General features: G+C 39.8%; 1 protein-coding gene across 3 annotated transcripts in view; it reads left to right on the forward strand.

Moving 5' to 3' along the window:
• LOC128684200 (galactokinase) overlaps positions 1–18,583 on the forward strand; it is a 98,340-nt gene that overhangs the window by 51,247 nt on the left and 28,510 nt on the right. For all 3 annotated transcript variants that reach the window (XM_070094634.1, XM_070094630.1, XM_053770357.2), the window contains exon 7: positions 14,287–14,437. In XM_070094634.1, coding sequence (XP_069950735.1) covers positions 14,287–14,437 — 151 coding nt within the window. The remainder of the gene's footprint in view (positions 1–14,286; positions 14,438–18,583) is intronic.

Genomic DNA, 18,583 nt, shown 5'->3' on the forward strand with positions numbered 1-18,583 from the left:
CTCTCCAGAGTCCAGGAACGAATTAATGGCTTTTCGGTTAATTTAAATGAGGAAAATTAATTTGATATACAAGTAAATTGAGTTATGAGCTAGCTCCTGGAACGGATGAAACTCGTAAGTCAAGGTTCCACTGTATTCTTTGCATTACAGTGGAACCCCGGATTACGACATTAATCCGTTCCAGAAAGCGTGTCTTATAATGAATCTGTTGTAATCCGAATGAATTTTCCTCATGAGAAATAATGGAAATCCAATTAATCCATTCCTGACACCCAAAAGTATTAAACAAAATCATTTTTTTACATGAAATATACATTTCCCTACACGGAAAACAATGAGACATGCAGAATAAGTAAGTAATAAAATGACACTTACCTTTTTTGAAGACGTGTTGATGAGTGATGAGAGGGGAGGAGGGAAGAGGATGGAGGAGTTTACAGTTGTTTGGAAGGGGAATCCCCTTCCATAAAGACTTCAGGTACCAAGTCCTTTTCTGGGGTTACCTCACTTCTTTGTTTTTTAATGCCACTAGGACCAGCTTGAGAGTCTCTGGACCCCTGTCTCACCAAAAATCTGTCCAGAGAGCTCTGTTTCTGGCATCTCTTTAAGATTTCCCTAAAATGGGACACAACATTGTCATTGTAAATGTTGCCAGCACAGCCTGCAACAGCTGTGTCAGGGTGATGTTCATCCATAAATGTTTGCACTTCAATCCACTTTGCACAAATGTCCTTAATCTTTGGAGAAGGCAACTTCCTCCATCTCTCTTCCTCCTCCTCTGATGGAAATTCCTGAGCTGTGGTCTGTTGGTGTTGCACCTCAAGCTATTGCAGCTCTGTAGTTGTTAGCTCTTCATCGTCATCCTCCACCAACTCTTCCATATCCTCGCCACTAACCTCCAACCCCATGAACTTCCCCAATGCCACACTAGACTCCACAACTGGCGTAGACTCCTCAGGGTCAGCCCCAAACCTTTCAAAATCCCTCTCTTGTACACATTCTAGCCACAATTTTCTCCAAGCAGAGTTGAAAGTCCTGGAAGTCACTCCCTCCCAAGCCTTACCTATAAAGTTTATACAACTGAGGATACTGAAGTGATCTTTCCAGAACTCTCTTAGGGTCAGTTCAGTGTCTGAGGTCACTTCAAAGCACTTTTGAAACACTGGTGTACAGTTTTTTGAAATTTGAAATGACCTGCTGGTCCATGGGCTGGAGGAGATTAGTGGTGTTAGGAGGCAAAAACTTCACTTTGATGAAACTAAACTCCAGCACCATTCGCTTTTCCAAGTCTGGAGGAGGTATATTTTCACACTGGGGCCAAACACGTCATGGAACCAATCTAGGAAAATGTCCCTAGTGACCCATGCCTTACTGTTTGCTCTCCACATCACACACAGTTTAGTCTTGATGACACTGTTGTCCTTGAACACTCTGGGATTTTTAGAGTGATACACAAATAGAGGCTTCACGTTGAAATCCCCACTAGGATTACTACAGAACATGAGAGTTAGCCTGTCTTTCATAGGTTTGTGTCCTGGGAGTGCCTTTTCGTCCTGAGTAATGTAGGTCCTGTTTGGCATTTTCTTCCAAAACAGGCCTGTTTTGTCATAATTGAACACTTATTGGGGTTTTAATTGTTTGGTCTCTGTGTACCCCTTAAATACCTGCACATATGTTTCAGCTGCTTTTTTGTCATAACTGGTGGCCTCACCATGCCTTATCACACTGTGTATGCCACTACGATTCTTAAATCTCTCAAACCAGCTTTAGCTAGCCTTAAATTCATCAGTACATGTGTCAGCAGTAGTTCCAGGCATTTTCTTAATGAGATCCGCATGCGACTGCCTTGCCTTTTCATATATAATTGACTGTGAAACACTATCTCATGACAATTGTTTATCGTTGATCCACACCAACAACAGTCTCTCCACATCTTCAAGTATTTGTGATCTCTGTTTTGTAAGCATATTTGCACCTATATAGGGGGATAAGTCTGTTGAGTATACCTGGTAAAGTGTATGGTAGAGTTATAATTGAAAGAATTAAGAGTAAGACGGAGAATAGGATAGCAGATGAACAAGGAGGCTTTAGGAAAGGTAGGGGGTGTGTGGACCAGGTGTTTACAGTGAAACATATAAGTGAACAGTATTTAGATAAGGCTAAAGAGGTCTTTGTGGCATTTATGGATTTGGAAAAGGCGTATGACAGGGTGGATAGGGGGGCAATGTGGCAGATGTTGCAAGTGTATGGTGTAGGAGGTAGGTTACTGAAAGCAGTGAAGAGTTTTTACGAGGATAGTGAGGCTCAAGTTAGAGTATGTAGGAAAGAGGGAAATTTTTTCCCAGTAAAAGTAGGCCTTAGACAAGGATGTGTGATGTCACCGTGGTTGTTTAATATATTTATAGATGGGGTTGTAAGAGAAGTAAATGCGAGGGTCTTGGCAAGAGGCGTGGAGTTAAAAGATAAAGAATCACACACAAAGTGGGAGTTGTCACAGCTGCTCTTTGCTGATGACACTGTGCTCTTGGGAGATTCTGAAGAGAAGTTGCAGAGATTGGTGGATGAATTTGGTAGGGTGTGCAAAAGAAGAAAATTAAAGGTGAATACAGGAAAGAGTAAGGTTATGAGGATAACAAAAAGATTAGGTGATGAAAGATTGGATATCAGATTGGAGGGAGAGAGTATGGAGGAGGTGAACGTATTCAGATATTTGGGAGTGGACGTTTCAGCGGATGGGTCTATGAAAGATGAGGTGAATCATAGAATTGATGAGGGAAAAAGAGTGAGTGGTGCACTTAGGAGTCTGTGGAGACAAAGAACTTTGTCCTTGGAGGCAAAGAGGGGAATGTATGAGAGTATAGTTTTACCAACGCTCTTATATGGGTGTGAAGCGTGGGTGATGAATGTTGCAGCGAGGAGAAGGCTGGAGGCAGTGGAGATGTCATGTCTGAGGGCAATGTGTGGTGTGAATATGCAGAGAATTCGTAGTTTGGAAGTTAGGAGGAGGTGCAGGATTACCAAAACTGTTGTCCAGAGGGCTGAGGAAGGGTTGTTGAGGTGGTTCGGACATGTAGAGAGAATGGAGCGAAACAGAATGAATTCAAGAGTGTATCAGTCTGTAGTGGAAGGAAGGCGGGGTAGGGGTTGGCCTAGGAAAGGTTGGAGGGAGGGGGTAAAGGAGGTTTTGTGTGCGAGGGGCTTGGACTTCCAGCAGGCATGCATGAGCGTGTTTGATAGGAGTGAATGGAGACAAATGGTTTTTAATACTTGACGTGCTGTTGGAGTGTGAGCAAAGTAACATTTATGAAGGGATTCAGGGAAACCGGCAGGCCGGACTTGAGTCCTGGAGATGGGAAGTACAGTGCCTGCACTCTGAAGGAGGGGTGTTAATGTTGCAGTTTAAAAACTGTAGTGTAAAGCACCCTTCTGGCAAGACAGTGATGGAGTGAATGATGGTGAAAGTTTTTCTTTTTCGGGCCACCCTGCCTTGGTGGGAATCGGCCAGTGTGATAATAAAAAATAATAAAATAATTTGCACCTTTTGCAACAACAGCTTCCTTGATTGCCTTTTTTCTTGGCCAAGATAGTAACGATAGTTGTATGGGGTTTGTTATACAACCTGGCCAGCTCGGAGACAAGCACTCCACTTTCGTATTTTGCGATGATCTCTTTCTTGAATTATATAGTGTTCCTCACTCTCTTTACCACAGGGTTTGCACTAGAAGCTTTCTTTGGGCCCATGTTGGCTTATTTAGCAGTTACAAGCACTAAAAACAATGGAATAATACAAAATGTATCTCATGTACACGTGGAATCGTCCTCACTGGCTTGTAAACAATGGCACTGGCTGTACATGGAGTGGCCGGGCCGCTCATGCCACGTGGACACGTTCAGGACAAATGACTTTAACCGAGTTCTTTGTCGTTAACCGAGCCAATATTTTGACGAAAAAACATTACTTAATCCGAATTTTATGTAATCCGATGACATAATCCGGGGGTCCACTGTATATTCACACCACACATTGCCCTCAGACATGACATCTCCACTGCCTCCAGCCTTCTTCTTGTTGCAACATTCACCGCCCATACTTCACACTCATATAAGAGCGTTGGTATAATTATACTCTAATGCATTCCCCTCTTTGCTTCCAAGTCTAATGTTCTTTGTCACCACAGACTCCTTAGTGCACCACTCACCTTTTTACCCTCATCAATTCTATGATTCACCTCATCTTTCATAGACCCATCTGCTGACACATCCACTCCCAAATATCCTCCAAATATCCTCCTCCATACTCTCCTCCCTCCAATCTGATATCCATTCTTTTGTTACCTAAATTTTTTGTTATCCTCATCACCTTACTCTTTCCTATATTCACTTTTAATTTCCTTCTTTTATGTATCCTACCAAACACATCCACCAACCTCTGCAACTTCTCTTCAGAATCTCCCAAAAACACAGTGTCATCAGCAAAGAGCAGCTGTGACAACTCCTACTCTGTGTTAGATTCTTTATCTTTTAATCCCACACCTCTTGCAAACACATGAGCATTCACTTCTCTTACAACCCCATCTATAAATCTTTCTTCTTTCTTTCAACACATCGGCCGTATCCCACCGAGGCGGGGTGGCCCAAAAAGAAAAACGAAAGTTTCTCTTTTTAAATTTAGTAATTTATACGGGAGAAGGGGTTACTAGTCCCTTGCTCCCGGCATTTTAGTCGCCTCTTACAACACGCATGGCTTATGGAGGAAGAATTCTGTTCCACTTCCCCATGGAGATAAGAGGAAATAAACAAGAACAAGAACTAGAAAGAAAATAGAAGAAAACCCAGAGGGGTGTGTATATATATGCTTGTACATGTATGTGTAGTGTGACCTAAGTGTAAGTAGAAGTAGCAAGGTGTACCTGAAATGTTGCATGTTTATGAGACAGAAAAAAGGACACCAGCAATCCTACCATCATGTAAAACAATTACAGGCTTTCGTTTTGCTCTCGCTTGGCAGGACGGTAGTACCTCCCTGGGCGGTTGCTGTCTACCAACCTACTACCTAGAATCTATAAATCTTTCTTCTTTCTTTCAACACACCGGCCGTATCCCACCGAGGCGGGGTGGCCCAAAAGGAAAAACGAAAGTTTCTCCTTTTACATTTAGTAGTATATACAGGAGAAGAGGTTACTAGCCCCTTGCTCCCAGCATTTTAGTTGCCTCCTACAACACGCATGGCTTACGGAGGAAGAATTCTGTTCCACTTCCCCATGGAGGTAAGAGAAAATAAACAACAAGAACAAGAACTAGTAAGAAAATATTAGAAAACCCAGAGGGGTGTGTATATATATGCTTGTACATGTATGTGTAGTGTGACCTAAGTGTAAGTAGAAGTAGCAAGACATACCTGAAATGTTGCATGTTTATGAGACAGAAAAAAGGACACCAGCAATCCTACCATCATGTAAAACAATTACAGGCTTCTGTTTTACACTCGCTTGGCAGGACGGTAGTACCTCCCTGGGCGGTTGCTGTCTACCAACCTACTACCTAGAATCTATAAATCTTTTCTTCTTTCAACACACCGGCTGTATCCCACCAAGGCGGGGTGGCCCAAAAGGAAAAACGAAAGTTTCTCCTTTTACATTTAGTAATATATACAGGAGAAGAGGTTACTAGCCCCTTGCTCCCAGCATTTTAGTTGCCTCCTACAACACGCATGGCTTACGGAGGAAGAATTCTGTTCCACTTCCCCATGGAGGTAAGAGAAAATAAACAACAAGAACAAGAACTAGTAAGAAAATATTAGAAAACCCAGAGGGGTGTGTATATATATGCTTGTACATGTATGTGTAGTGTGACCTAAGTGTAAGTAGAAGTAGCAAGACATACCTGAAATGTTGCATGTTTATGAGACAGAAAAATGGACACCAGCAATCCTACCATCATGTAAAACAATTACAGGCTTCTGTTTTACACTCGCTTGGCAGGACGGTAGTACCTCCCTGGGCGGTTGCTGTCTACCAACCTACTACCTAGAATCTATAAATATATTGAACAAATATTGTGACATTACATATCCCTGTCTAAGGCCTACTTTTACTAGGAAATAATCTCCGTTTCTCCTACATACTCTAACCCGAGCCTCACTATCCTTGTAAAAACTTTTCACTGTTTCAATAACCAACCTCCTATTCCATACATTTGCAACATCTGCCACATTGCCTCCCTATCCACCTTGTCATATGCCTTTTCTGAATCCATAAATGCCACAAAAACTTATTTACCCTTATCTAAATACTGTTCATCTATATGTTTCACTGTAAATACTTGGTCTGAACACCCATTTTATCAGGTATACTCAACAGAGTTCTTCCCTTATAATTTTTACTTTCTCTTCTGTCCCCTTTACCTTTATACGAAAGAACTGTGCATGCTCTCTGCTAATCCCTAGGTACCTTACCCTCTTCTGTACACTTATTAAATAAAAACACTAACCGCTCCAAAACTATATCCCCACCTGCTTTTAACATTTCTGTCTCTAACCCATCAGTCCCAGCTGCTTTACTCCCTTTCATTCTACCCACTGCCTCATGCACTTCCTCCACACTCATGACGGGCTCCAATAAAGTTTTTCTTCTTCTCTTTTTTAGTGGTTTATACAGGAGAAGGGGTTACTAACTCATTAATCCCAGCATTTTAGTCGCCTCCTGCAACACGCATGGCTTACGGAGAAAAGATTCTTTTCCACTTCCCCATGGAGAATAGAACTATTAAGAAAAAGAAGAAGAAAAACCTCGATGTGTGTGTATATATATTTGCATCTGCATGCCTGTGTAGTGTGACCTAAGTGTAAGTAGAAGTAGCAAGATATATCTGTTATCCCACATGTTTATGAGACAGAAAAAAAAAGACACTAGCAATCCTACTATCATGTAAAACAATTACAGGTTTCTGTTTTCACTTGGTAGGCTGTTCGTACCTCCCTCTTATATGACAGGAAATATGGTAATGCTCTGTGCCATGTCTTTAAAATTGATAAATAAACAGGTATATACTATATGAACAGTAAATAAAGCAGTAAAAAAAAGGATCTGTATTTGAATAGTGATTTTAATATACATATAAATAAGTTGCTTGGAGCTAAGTTTATTTAATTTATTGATAATTTTAAGTAATAAAACTGTACTATATATTACCAAGCATGAGTTTTAAATATAAAGAGGAGGATGAGGCTGGAGTTAGTAGACATGTCAGGGTTGAGAACCATGTGTACTGTGAGCATTATACAGAGAATTCAGAAATTACAAATTAGGAGATGGATTGGTATTACAAAAGGAATAATTCTGTGGGCTAAAGAAGGTTTGTTAAGGTAGTTTGGCCATTTAACCCCTAAACGATCCAAACATATATATACGTTCACTCGCATAGCGCCCCAAATTTTTTGAGAAAATTTTTTTATTTTTTAATACGAAAAAAGAGCATATGGTACCCAGGCGTCCCCAATTATTTTACTATGGCGCACAGTGAGTGCGCACACCCATTCTCTCATATCTAGGTGACTCAGGCTTATTGTGGCAATGTTGAATGAATGACAAAGAAAACGTATATATACATTTGGGGCGCTATGCACGTGAACGTATATATACTGGTGGCCTGGTGGCTAAAGCTCCCGCTTCACACACAGATGGCCCGGGTTCGATTCCCGGCGGGTGGAAACATTTCGACACGTTTCCTTACACCTGTTGTCCTGTTCACCTAGCAGCAAATAGGTACCTGGGTGTTAGTCGACTGGTGCGGGTAGCATCCTGGGGGACGAGATTAAGGACCCCAATGGAAATAAGTTAGACAGTCCTCGATAATGCACTGACTTTCTTGGGTTATCCTGGGTGGCTAACCCTCCGGGGTTAAAAATCTGAACGAAATCTTATCTTACGTTTGGACCATTTAAGGGTTAAAGAGTATTTCTTGGTTGTCCCAAATCTACAAAGGTTCTTAATATGAGGAAGGAGCTTGGTATTTCTAGTATCAGTGATAGGATTGTTGAGATTAACCCCTTGACTGTTGCAACCCTAAATCCTGGGGTGTCTCCTGTTGTCACAAAATTCCCCCCCCCCCAAAAAAAATGATAAAGAATCTTTTCCCGATTGTAATGACACCAAAAGAACGAAATTTGATGGAGAACTGACGGAATTAGGCTCTCGCGAAGTTAGCAACCTCAGCGATATTTACGAATTGGCGATTTCACCCACTTTGAGCCCTATTATCGACTAATTCCATTGTTCTGGTCAACCTAACTCATAGCTGTTTCTTTAGAACTCTATTTTTTCTATCGATTTAGTACAAGAAACTGCCCATTTACCGATTTCAACTACCCAATAACATGATCAGAAATTTGCAATTTGGCCAATTTCACGAAAATTAAAAAATATAACAATTTCAAAATAGGGTCCGGAATGAACAATACAGACATTCCTGGCTCTAAAATAACATTTTCTTTGTTCATCAGTCATGTCTCCAGGCCCCTCTGATATTACTCTTGCTTTCTATTTTGAATTTTTATTCAAACAAAAAATAGAAGATTTACTGTTATGCAGACTACTGCAATATTGTAATAATTGTATAAATAATGTCAACCAATTCATGACTGCATATTAGAATGGCTACTTGGACATTTATTGGAAAATGACGTCATTTGTTTACTTTTGAACATAGGCAGAAATCAAACATTTCCCCTACTTTGAGCTCCATTTCCAGTTTCTTTTCATAGTAAAACCAATCAAAATCACCTCTATTTCTATAATACGTTTTCAATTCTATCAACTGAGACCAAGAAAACGAGAATACAACCATAAATACTATACAAAAATAGACCACAAAGTCAGCATTTTAATTAAAAAAACGGTTGGAGTTTTTTTGTTCTCATTATGCACTGCGTGCTGCAGGATTTTTTTTATATGGTGCACATGGACCATACAGATCCATTCTCTCACATGTGGGCCTACCAGCTTTCGCCTGCTTGATTTGAAGCCGCTAGAATATATGTCAAAAACGGTGGCTCGTAAGACGTATATATACTACCAAAACAGTCAAAAGGTTAACACTGTACTCGGTATTAGAATGTTAAGAAATGAACCAGATACTGTCACAATGAACCTTACTAAATGTCTAGAAGTAAATACACACAGATCTAAATGGATTGTGAAAATGTGCAATTGAATTAAGTTTTATAACATGCATGAACTATATCACTGTAGACAACAAGAGCATTTCACCCCTCCATGGAAGATGTGTTCATTTAATATCACATACCTGCAAGTGCCTCCCAAGAAGCTCATTGCTAGTAATCCCTTCCTTAAATCACTTGTTAAAGCAACTGCTCAAGAAGAAATTTCTCGCCTGGCTGGTAGCAATATGTTATCACAAGTAATATACACTGATGGATCTAAACAGGAGTCTTCTGGCAGGGCTGCATCTGCACTTGTTGCCACCTTCCTAGTTAAGAACGATAATAAATTTGTTGAACTAGGCATAAGAATTAACAACTGGGTGTCTACATTGCAAACTGAACTGTTTGCAATCCTAATGATGCTAAAGCTAACTTATGACACAGAGCTTGACTCTATCATCATTACTGATTTTTTGTCATCACTGAATGCTCTTAACTCATATAATGACTCCAACAACATGCTCATTGTAGAAGCCAGGTATAGATACTCAAAAAATCCAGGACAAAGGAATTAATGTACATTGGATTACTCCTTCATGATAAAGTTGATATGTTAGCAAAGAAGAGTACCCAGAAGGAGAATGTAGAATATAACTTTGGTATATCTGTGTCTAGCATTAGGAATAATATTAGGAGAGAAGTAAATAATGAAAATGATTGTTATATGAATGCAGTTAGAAGCCTGAGTAGATCTATAACCCACTATGATAACATGAACATAGATAAGTATATTTAAGGAGCAACTTGCAGTGTGAACAGACTGACTGATGTTGTAGTGGCCAGGCTTAGGCTTGGTTAAAAGTACGTACTTCTGGCAGTTTGGGAGACACACAGATGATGATCAAACTAAATGCAAATTATGTGATCAAACATATGGTCACTGTCTTGAACACTATGTGCTTAATTGTCCACTTATTGAAGAATACAGAGACAGACAGTATAATAACCTATGTGACATGTCATGATATCTTATTAATGAAAATAAGATACCAGATATACTAAGCAAATTTCCTAAATTTGCTTGTAGCAGATAAGTCAACTATAGATATGTATGTGATGAATGGTTTGAAAAACCGACAAGTTGAAGATTGAGACACTTATGCAACATATGGGAATCTTTATTCAGGAAACGTTTCGTCACACGCCTTTCTACAAAGTAGAAAGGCGTAAGGAGAGGAGGAGTTTGAGGTAATCAGTCCCTCAGCCTGGAGTCGATGTGTTCAGTCCATCAATCTTGTAGATGGACTGAACACATCGACTCCAGGCTGAGGGACTGATTACCTCAAACTCCTCCTCTCCTTACGCCTTTCTACTTTGTATCGGACTGATGAAGCCACTGTGTGACGAAACGTTTCCTGAATAAAGATTCCCATATGTTGCATAAGTGTCTCAGTCTATAGATATGTAGATATAAATCCATATGTATTCCTGTTAACCCTTTGGGGCCTAGTTCCTAGGCCTTTTGTGTATCCATATGCTCTTGTGCTACCGTCCACAGGATGGATATGGGGTGCACAATAAACTAGCCACTTCGATGGCAAAATCTAAGAGAATAGAACAGAATTGGATGACTAATAAGGGTGTATAAATTTGGGGTGGAGAGAGAGAATAGTTGGGGTTGTCCCAGGAAAGCTTGGAGGAGGGGGTAAAGATGGTTTTGAGTGCTAGGGGATAGAGCATTCAACAGGCTTGTGTGAGCATGTTAGATCACTGGGAATGTAGACAAGTAGTTTTATGGCTTGATGTGCTGTTGAAGTGTGAACAAGTTAACATTTATGAAGGAATTTGGAAATTGGTTAGCCAAACTTTCACCCTGGAGATGGAGCACAGTGTTGCATTCTGAAGGAGGGGTGGGGATGTTGCATTTTTTTAACACACTGGCCATCTCCCTACCTTTCATTGTTACTCATTCTTGCCAGGAGGACACTGACATCAAAGTTCAAATGACCTTCCAAGCTGCAACATCCCCACCCCTCCTTCAGAGTACAGGCTCTGTGCTTCCCACCTCCAGTATGTGATGTCTGCTGACTTCTTGCAAGACATTTATTGAATGAGTAATGGTAAATGTGCTTCTTTATTTTTTTCTTTTTGAGATAGCTGGTGTGGTAAAAAATTATTGTTATTTTTTATAACACACCTGCCATCTCCAACCAAGGTAGGGTGACCCAATTAACCCTTTCAGGGTCCAGAGGCCAAATTTCAAAGTGCACACCAGCATCCAAGAATTTAAAAAAAAAAAATTTTTATTTTTTATTATGAAATGGTAGAGAATGTTTTTCTGAAGGTAATAAAACAAAAAGTACAAAATTTGATGGAAAATTAACGAAATTATGCTCTCGCGAATTTTGATGTGTCAGCGATATTTACGAATCGGCAATTTTGCTGACTTTGCCTCCCATTTTAGGCCAATTACATTATTCCAGTAGACCAAATTCTTGACTGTTTCACTAGTATTACTTCTATTCTATCGACTGAGCACAAGAAATCGCCCAGTCAACTGTTTCAACTACAAAATAAAGTGATCGGAAATTGGTAATTTGGCCAATTTAACACAAAGTTCAAAATATTCCAATTTCAAAATAGGGTCCAGAATAAACAATGTAGGTATTCCTGGCACTAAACTAACATTTTCTCTGTTTATTAGTTACGTTTTGAGGCTTTACAAATGAATTCCATTTTGATTTTTTATTCACATAATGAATTTTTATTCAAACCAAAAAATACAAGATTTACTGTTATACAATATTGTAATAATTGTATAAATATCATCACCACATTTGTTAATGTATATTAGACCCACCCGCTGGCGTGTATTAGGGGTGTGAGGTCGTTTGTTTACTCTTGAACATCGGCAAAAATTTAACATTTCTGCTACTTTGAGCTCAGTTTCAAGCCATTTCCATTGCTAAAAAAATCAAAATCATCTCTATTTCTGTAATATGTCTTCCATTCTATCAAATGAGACCAAGAAATTGCAAATACAACTATAAACAACTTACGAGAAATCACTGCAAAGTCACTGTTTTAATCGAAAATCACGGTCTCAGTTTTTTTTCTCTCATACACTGTGTGCTGCAGGATTTGTTTTATGTGGTGCACACGTACCACATAGATGTATTCTCTCATATCTAGGCTCAAATTTACCACTCACAGCTTATCAGAGTGAGCTGAGTTCATGGCGTAGATCTACGGTTTGGACCCTGAACGTAAAGCCGTAGATCTACGGTTTGGACCCTGAACATAAAGCTGTAGATCTACGGCACGGACCCTGAAAGGGTTAAGGAAATGCATTCAGTATCATTCATTCAATACGTCTTGCCAGATGAAGTAGGTTGGTAGACAGCAACCGCCCAGGGAGGAACTACCGTCCTGCCAAGTGAGTGTAAAACAGAAGCCTGTAATTGTTTTAAATAATGGTAGGATTGCTAGTGTCTCTTTTCTGTCTCATAAACATGCAAAACTTCAGGTACAGCTTGCTACTTCTATTTACACTTAGGTCACACTACAATGCATGTGCAAGCATATATGTATATACACACACCTCTCTGGGTTTTCTTTTATTTTCTTACCAGTTCTTGTTCTTGTTTATTTCCTCGTATCTCCATAGGGAAGTGGAACAGAACTCTTCCTCCATAAGCTGTGCATGTTGTAAGAGGCGACTAATATACTGGGAGCAAGGGGCTAGTAACCCCTTCTTCTGTATACATTATTAAAGTTAAAAAGAGGAACCTTAGTTTTTCTTTTTGGGCCACCCTGCTTCAGTTTTCTGATGGTTCTGAGTGGTGATTGGCTTGAGGTGGATTGCCAAAGCATATATTCCAAATGTAATGTATGGGTAAACGAGGAAAAGTAAGGTGTTAGTTGTGTAGACTAGGAAACATAATAGGATATTTTAGAGATTATCCCTACAATCTTGGACACTTTTTGATGTATGTTGGATATGAACATTAATTTTCGAAACTTTGTGGGATTAGTCCCTGGACCCATTATGTGCCTCTGTAATCTTTTGACTGCCACCCACACCATAGGTATGGGGTGTATAATAAAGATATGAAACTAGAATTAACTGTCCTTGATTAGATTTAGAAATTCCCCATTGTCATTTTTTTTCTTACTTTTCATTAATTCTAATATTTCATTAGGTGTAGATCTTTTATATTTAATTGTTAATTGGTTCTTAAAATCAGTGGTCCTGGGCCTGATAAAATAATGCTTGTGTTATCAGCAGAGAGTACAGAATTTAGATATTGGGTAGCATTTGGTTGGTCATTTATATAGACGTATAGATAAGAAAACGAAGAAGCTCCAAAATGCTACCTTGTGGGACATCTTGATCCATTGGTAGGGTACTTGAAGAAGTGCCATTTATTGCTACATGCTGTTGTTTGTTACTAAGGTATGACTGAAAATGCTTGTATGTGTAACCTCTGAGTAGGAGAGTACTGTATTATCATCGCTAATATGAAAAGTTTTTCATAAATTAACAAAATGGTATAGGATACTGTGTTCATTTCTTTCAAGTGCTCAATACAGTGTCAAGTATTTATATAATTGCATTATTTGTGTTTTTCTTAAGGTCTAAATGCAAGTTGACAAAAAGTATACATATGCTTGTGGACAACTTTCTCAGATGTTTTTAATAGTATGTATTGGTCTATAATTATTAACATCAATTTGATCACCACTTCTGTGGATGGATACAAATGGTAAAAAATCAACCTGGAGAAAAAAGACACAGTTGCACAAAGGAAATTTAGTGAGTATTTTTGTCTGTGGAACAAAATTTCAGTCAGTACTGAAGAACCTCTTCACAGGTAAAACATGTCAATAAAGTTCCTTTCTGCAATTGTCTTTTTTCTCTACCTTTGTGGATGGATGTTACCCTGGCTCTTTTGAAGGCATCCAGAAAGCTTTGTCTCCAAGTGATATATTAAATCACCTGCTATCTTACTAGGACATTTGTATTTTGATCTACTGGAGGCTGCTTATCTTGTTATGATTAATTAATTTGGCCATTTGCATTTCTTAATTAAGGGAAAAATAAATACATAATCTTTCTTTTTCAGCTCACAAATCTAGTCTGAGTGAAGAAGTATACAAGAGAGGTCGGCATGTTATCTCTGAGATTCTTCGCACGGAGAAAGCAGTGTCTGTACTCCAGAAGGCAGATTATTTTCAGTTTGGAAAGTTGATGACTGACTCCCATAATTCCCTCAGGTGAATAAATATTTTAAGGATTGAACACCAGCTGTTTCGTAAACATCCTTGGCTCTTGTCTGACTTCTGAGTAGCTAGAGGAGATCCACAATTTCCATGTATATTGATGTATTTGTATGCCCAAGTGAGTGTGAATGGAAGCCTATAATTGTTTTACATGACAGCATGATTGCTGGTGTCTTTTTTGTCTCATAAACATGTAAGATTTCAGGTACGTCATGCTACTTCTACTTACACTTAGGTCACACTACACATACATGTACAAGCATATATATACACACCCCTCTGGGTTTTCTTCTATTTTCTTTCTAGTTCTTGTTTTTGTTTATTTCCTCTTATCTCCATGGGGAAGTGGAACAGAATTCTTCCTCCGTAAGCCGTGCGTATTGTAAGAGGTGGCTAAAATGCTGGGAGCAAGGGCCTAGTAACCCCTTCTCCTGTATAAATTACTAAATTTAAAAAGAGAAACTTTCGTTTTTCTTTTTGGGCCACCCTGCCTTGGTGGGATATGGCCGGTGTGTTGAAAGAAAGAAAAGAATATATATACAGGAAGGATACACAAATAACCCGCACATAAAAGACAGAAGCTTACGACGACGTTTCGGTCCGACTTGGACCATTGACAAAGTCACACTAACAGAGGTGGAGCAGGACGGCTATATATAGGCAGGAAGAGGTGGAGGTAGTAGTAGTGGTAGTAGTAGTAGTAGAAGTAGTGCAAGAATTGTATATAATACCGACAGGATGAAATGACACATGCACAACACCCGGGCATCCCCACCGTAGACGTTTCGCCATCCAGCCAGCCACTGGATGGCGAAACGTCCACAACAAAGACAACCAGACGCCGCACATGTGTCTAATTTCATCAGTAGATGTAGTAGAAGAAGAAGAGGTAGTAGTAGTGGTAGTGGTAGAAGTGGGAAATAAGGAAGACGAGCCAGTCAAATACAAAGGAAGGGGAGCACTGCAAGAGAGCTAGAGACCCACAGAGGGAGAGCAAGCGCACCGAGGTGCGTGAAAGGGGAAGTGGTGAAATAAAATAAAGAAGGAACAGAAACACGAGACAGGAGAGAGAAAGACAACCCAGAGGAGAAAAGGAGAGAGGAAAGGGGAAGAGGAAGAAGAAAAAGAAGAAGAAGAAGAAAAAAAAATGAGGATTCAGGTTAAGTCACGGGTGTTCTGAAGTTTGGAGCATTTTACAATGTAGTGGGAGAGGAAGGCATCTACAGAGACGAAGCCAGGGCTAAGGTTCATACAAGGAAAGTTGTGTATAAGAGAGGATTCAACTAAACGGCGACTGTTCGAGTTGGAAGTAGGGAAGACAGTTTTAGCAGAAGACCAGTCAATAGGATGGCTATGATCTCTGACGTGACAGAAAAGAGCATTGTTAGTGTCGGCAAGCCTAACACTATTTTTGTGCTCCCTAAGTCTGTCAGAAAGAGATCGACCAGTTTCTCCAAAGTATTGAAGAGGACAGGAGGAGCAAGAAATAGAGTAGACACCAGGAACATCTGTAGAGAGAGGAGAGGTATGAACGAGATTAGTGCGAAGAGTGTTAGTCTGGCGGAAGGTAAGCTTGATGTCTAAGGGACGGAGAGAATTGTTGAGATTAGAAAGACCGGAAATGTAGGGAAGGCAGAGGATAGAAGAGTTCCCATGAGTAGAGAGTTTGGGAGAGAAGAAATTGCGTTTAGCACGTGAGAGGGCAGAGTCTATGAAATGGGAAGGGTAGCCAAGACGGGAGAACGAATTATAAAGAGTGGAAATTTCTGCTGGAAGGAACTGAGGATCACAGTCTCTTCCAACCTTTTCTTGAAGCTCTTAACAATCTTGCCCCTTCCATTAAGTTTAAAGCTGAATGGGAATCTAATTCCTTACTTCCTTTCCTTGATGTCCATGTCCACCGCTCAGATACAGGTTTTTCCTTTTCCGTTTACCGTAAACCTATGCACAGTGGCATGTACATTCACTATTTTTCCTATCATGCTTCCCCTGTCAAGAAAAGTGTTCTTATCTCCCTCTTTCTCCGTGCCCTCCGCATCTGTGATCCTCAGTTCCTTCCAGCAGAAATTTCCACTCTTTATAATTCGTTCTCCCGTCTTGGCTACCCTTCCCATTTCATAGACTCTGCCCTCTCACGTGCTAAACGCAATTTCTTCTCTCCCAAACTCTCTACTCATGGGAACTCTTCTATCCTCTGCCTTCCCTACATTTCCGGTCTTTCTAATCTCAACAATTCTCTCCGTCCCTTAGACATCAAGCTTACCTTCCGCCAGACTAACACTCTTCGCACTAATCTCGTTCATACCTCTCCTCCCTCTACAGATGTTCCTGGTGTCTACTCTATTTCTTGCTCCTCCTGTCCTCTTCAATACTTTGGAGAAACTGGTCGATCTCTTTCTGACAGACTTAGGGAGCACAAAAATAGTGTTAGGCTTGCCGACACTAACAATGCTCTTTTCTGTCACGTCAGAGATCATAGCCATCCTATTGACTGGTCTTCTGCTAAAACTGTCTTCCCTACTTCCAACTCGAACAGTCGCCATTTAGTTGAATCCTCTCTTATACACAACTTTCCTTGTATGAACCTTAGCCCTGGCTTCGTCTCTGTAGATGCCTTCCTCTCCCACTACATTGTAAAATGCTCCAAACTTCAGAACACCCGTGACTTAACCTGAATCCTCATTTTTTTTTTTCTTCTTCTTCTTTTTCTTCTTCCTCTTCCCCTTTCCTCTCTCCTTTTCTCCTCTGGGTTGTCTTTCTCTCTCCTGTCTCGTGTTTCTGTTCCTTCTTTATTTTATTTCACCACTTCCCCTTTCACGCACCTCGGTGCGCTTGCTCTCCCTCTGTGGGTCTCTAGCTCTCTTGCAGTGCTCCCCTTCCTTTGTATTTGACTGGCTCGTCTTCCTTATTTCCCACTTCTACCACTACCACTACTACTACCTCTTCTTCTTCTACTACATCTACTGATGAAATTAGACACATGTGCGGCGTCTGGTTGTCTTTGTTGTGGACGTTTCGCCATCCAGTGGCTGGCTGGATGGCGAAACGTCTACGGTGGGGATGCCCGGGTGTTGTGCATGTGTCATTTCATCCTGTCGGTATTATATACAATTCTTGCACTACTTCTACTACTACTACTACCACTACTACTACCTCCACCTCTTCCTGCCTATATATAGCCGTCCTGCTCCACCTCTGTTAGTGTGACTTTGTCAATGGTCCAAGTCGGACCGAAACGTCGTCGTAAGCTTCTGTCTTTTACGTGCGGGTTATTTGTGTATCGTTCCAGTCACGGTATTGTGCCTTTTTGTTATTTATACAGGAAGGCCCTGCTTTACGGCGTTTCACTTTACGGCGTTCCGCTAATACGGTCATTTCAAATTATGACCAAAACTCGCTATACGGCTCCCCCCACCTGACTTTCTAATACGGTCACTGCGCCCCACCTTGTTTGCTTACATTCTTCGTGAGCTCAGTAAGCACTAAGTCTCTCCATTTTGTCTGGAAACGCCAAAATTTCAAATGTTTTTAAAAGTTATTTCATATTTTATATATACTCTGATAATTATATTTATGTATACCTGTACTTAAATAAACTTACATACTGTGCTGGCATGCAGGTACACATTAAAATCAGTAAGAGTGTCTTATGTCTCCAGACGTCATATTAGTAATGATAATAATAATCATCGAGTCTCATTTAAATGTCGTATATTACGTTAAATACACATTTTCATTAATCCATCTATGATATTTTTTCAAAATTATATAATAAACACGATACATAACATAAAAAGATGTTAAATACACCCCACAATAGAATAAATAAACATAAATATGAGATGTGGTAGCAGACGACTTGCACAAGTGACGCCATATTAGAAATGCTAATAATAATAATAATAATAATCACCGAGTCTTATTAAATGTTGTATATTACGTTAATATACACATTTTCATTAATCCATCCATGATATTTTTTTTCAAAATTATATAATAAACACGATACATAACATAAAAAGATGATAAATACACCCTACAATAGAATAAATAAACATAAATATGAGATGTCATAGCCAGATAACTTGTACAAGTGATGCCAAGAATAACATTTTCTCTAATCTAACATAAGAGAAAATG

Source organism: Cherax quadricarinatus, chromosome 4, assembly GCF_038502225.1.
Source record: "Cherax quadricarinatus isolate ZL_2023a chromosome 4, ASM3850222v1, whole genome shotgun sequence".
Taxonomy (NCBI): domain Eukaryota; kingdom Metazoa; phylum Arthropoda; class Malacostraca; order Decapoda; family Parastacidae; genus Cherax; species Cherax quadricarinatus.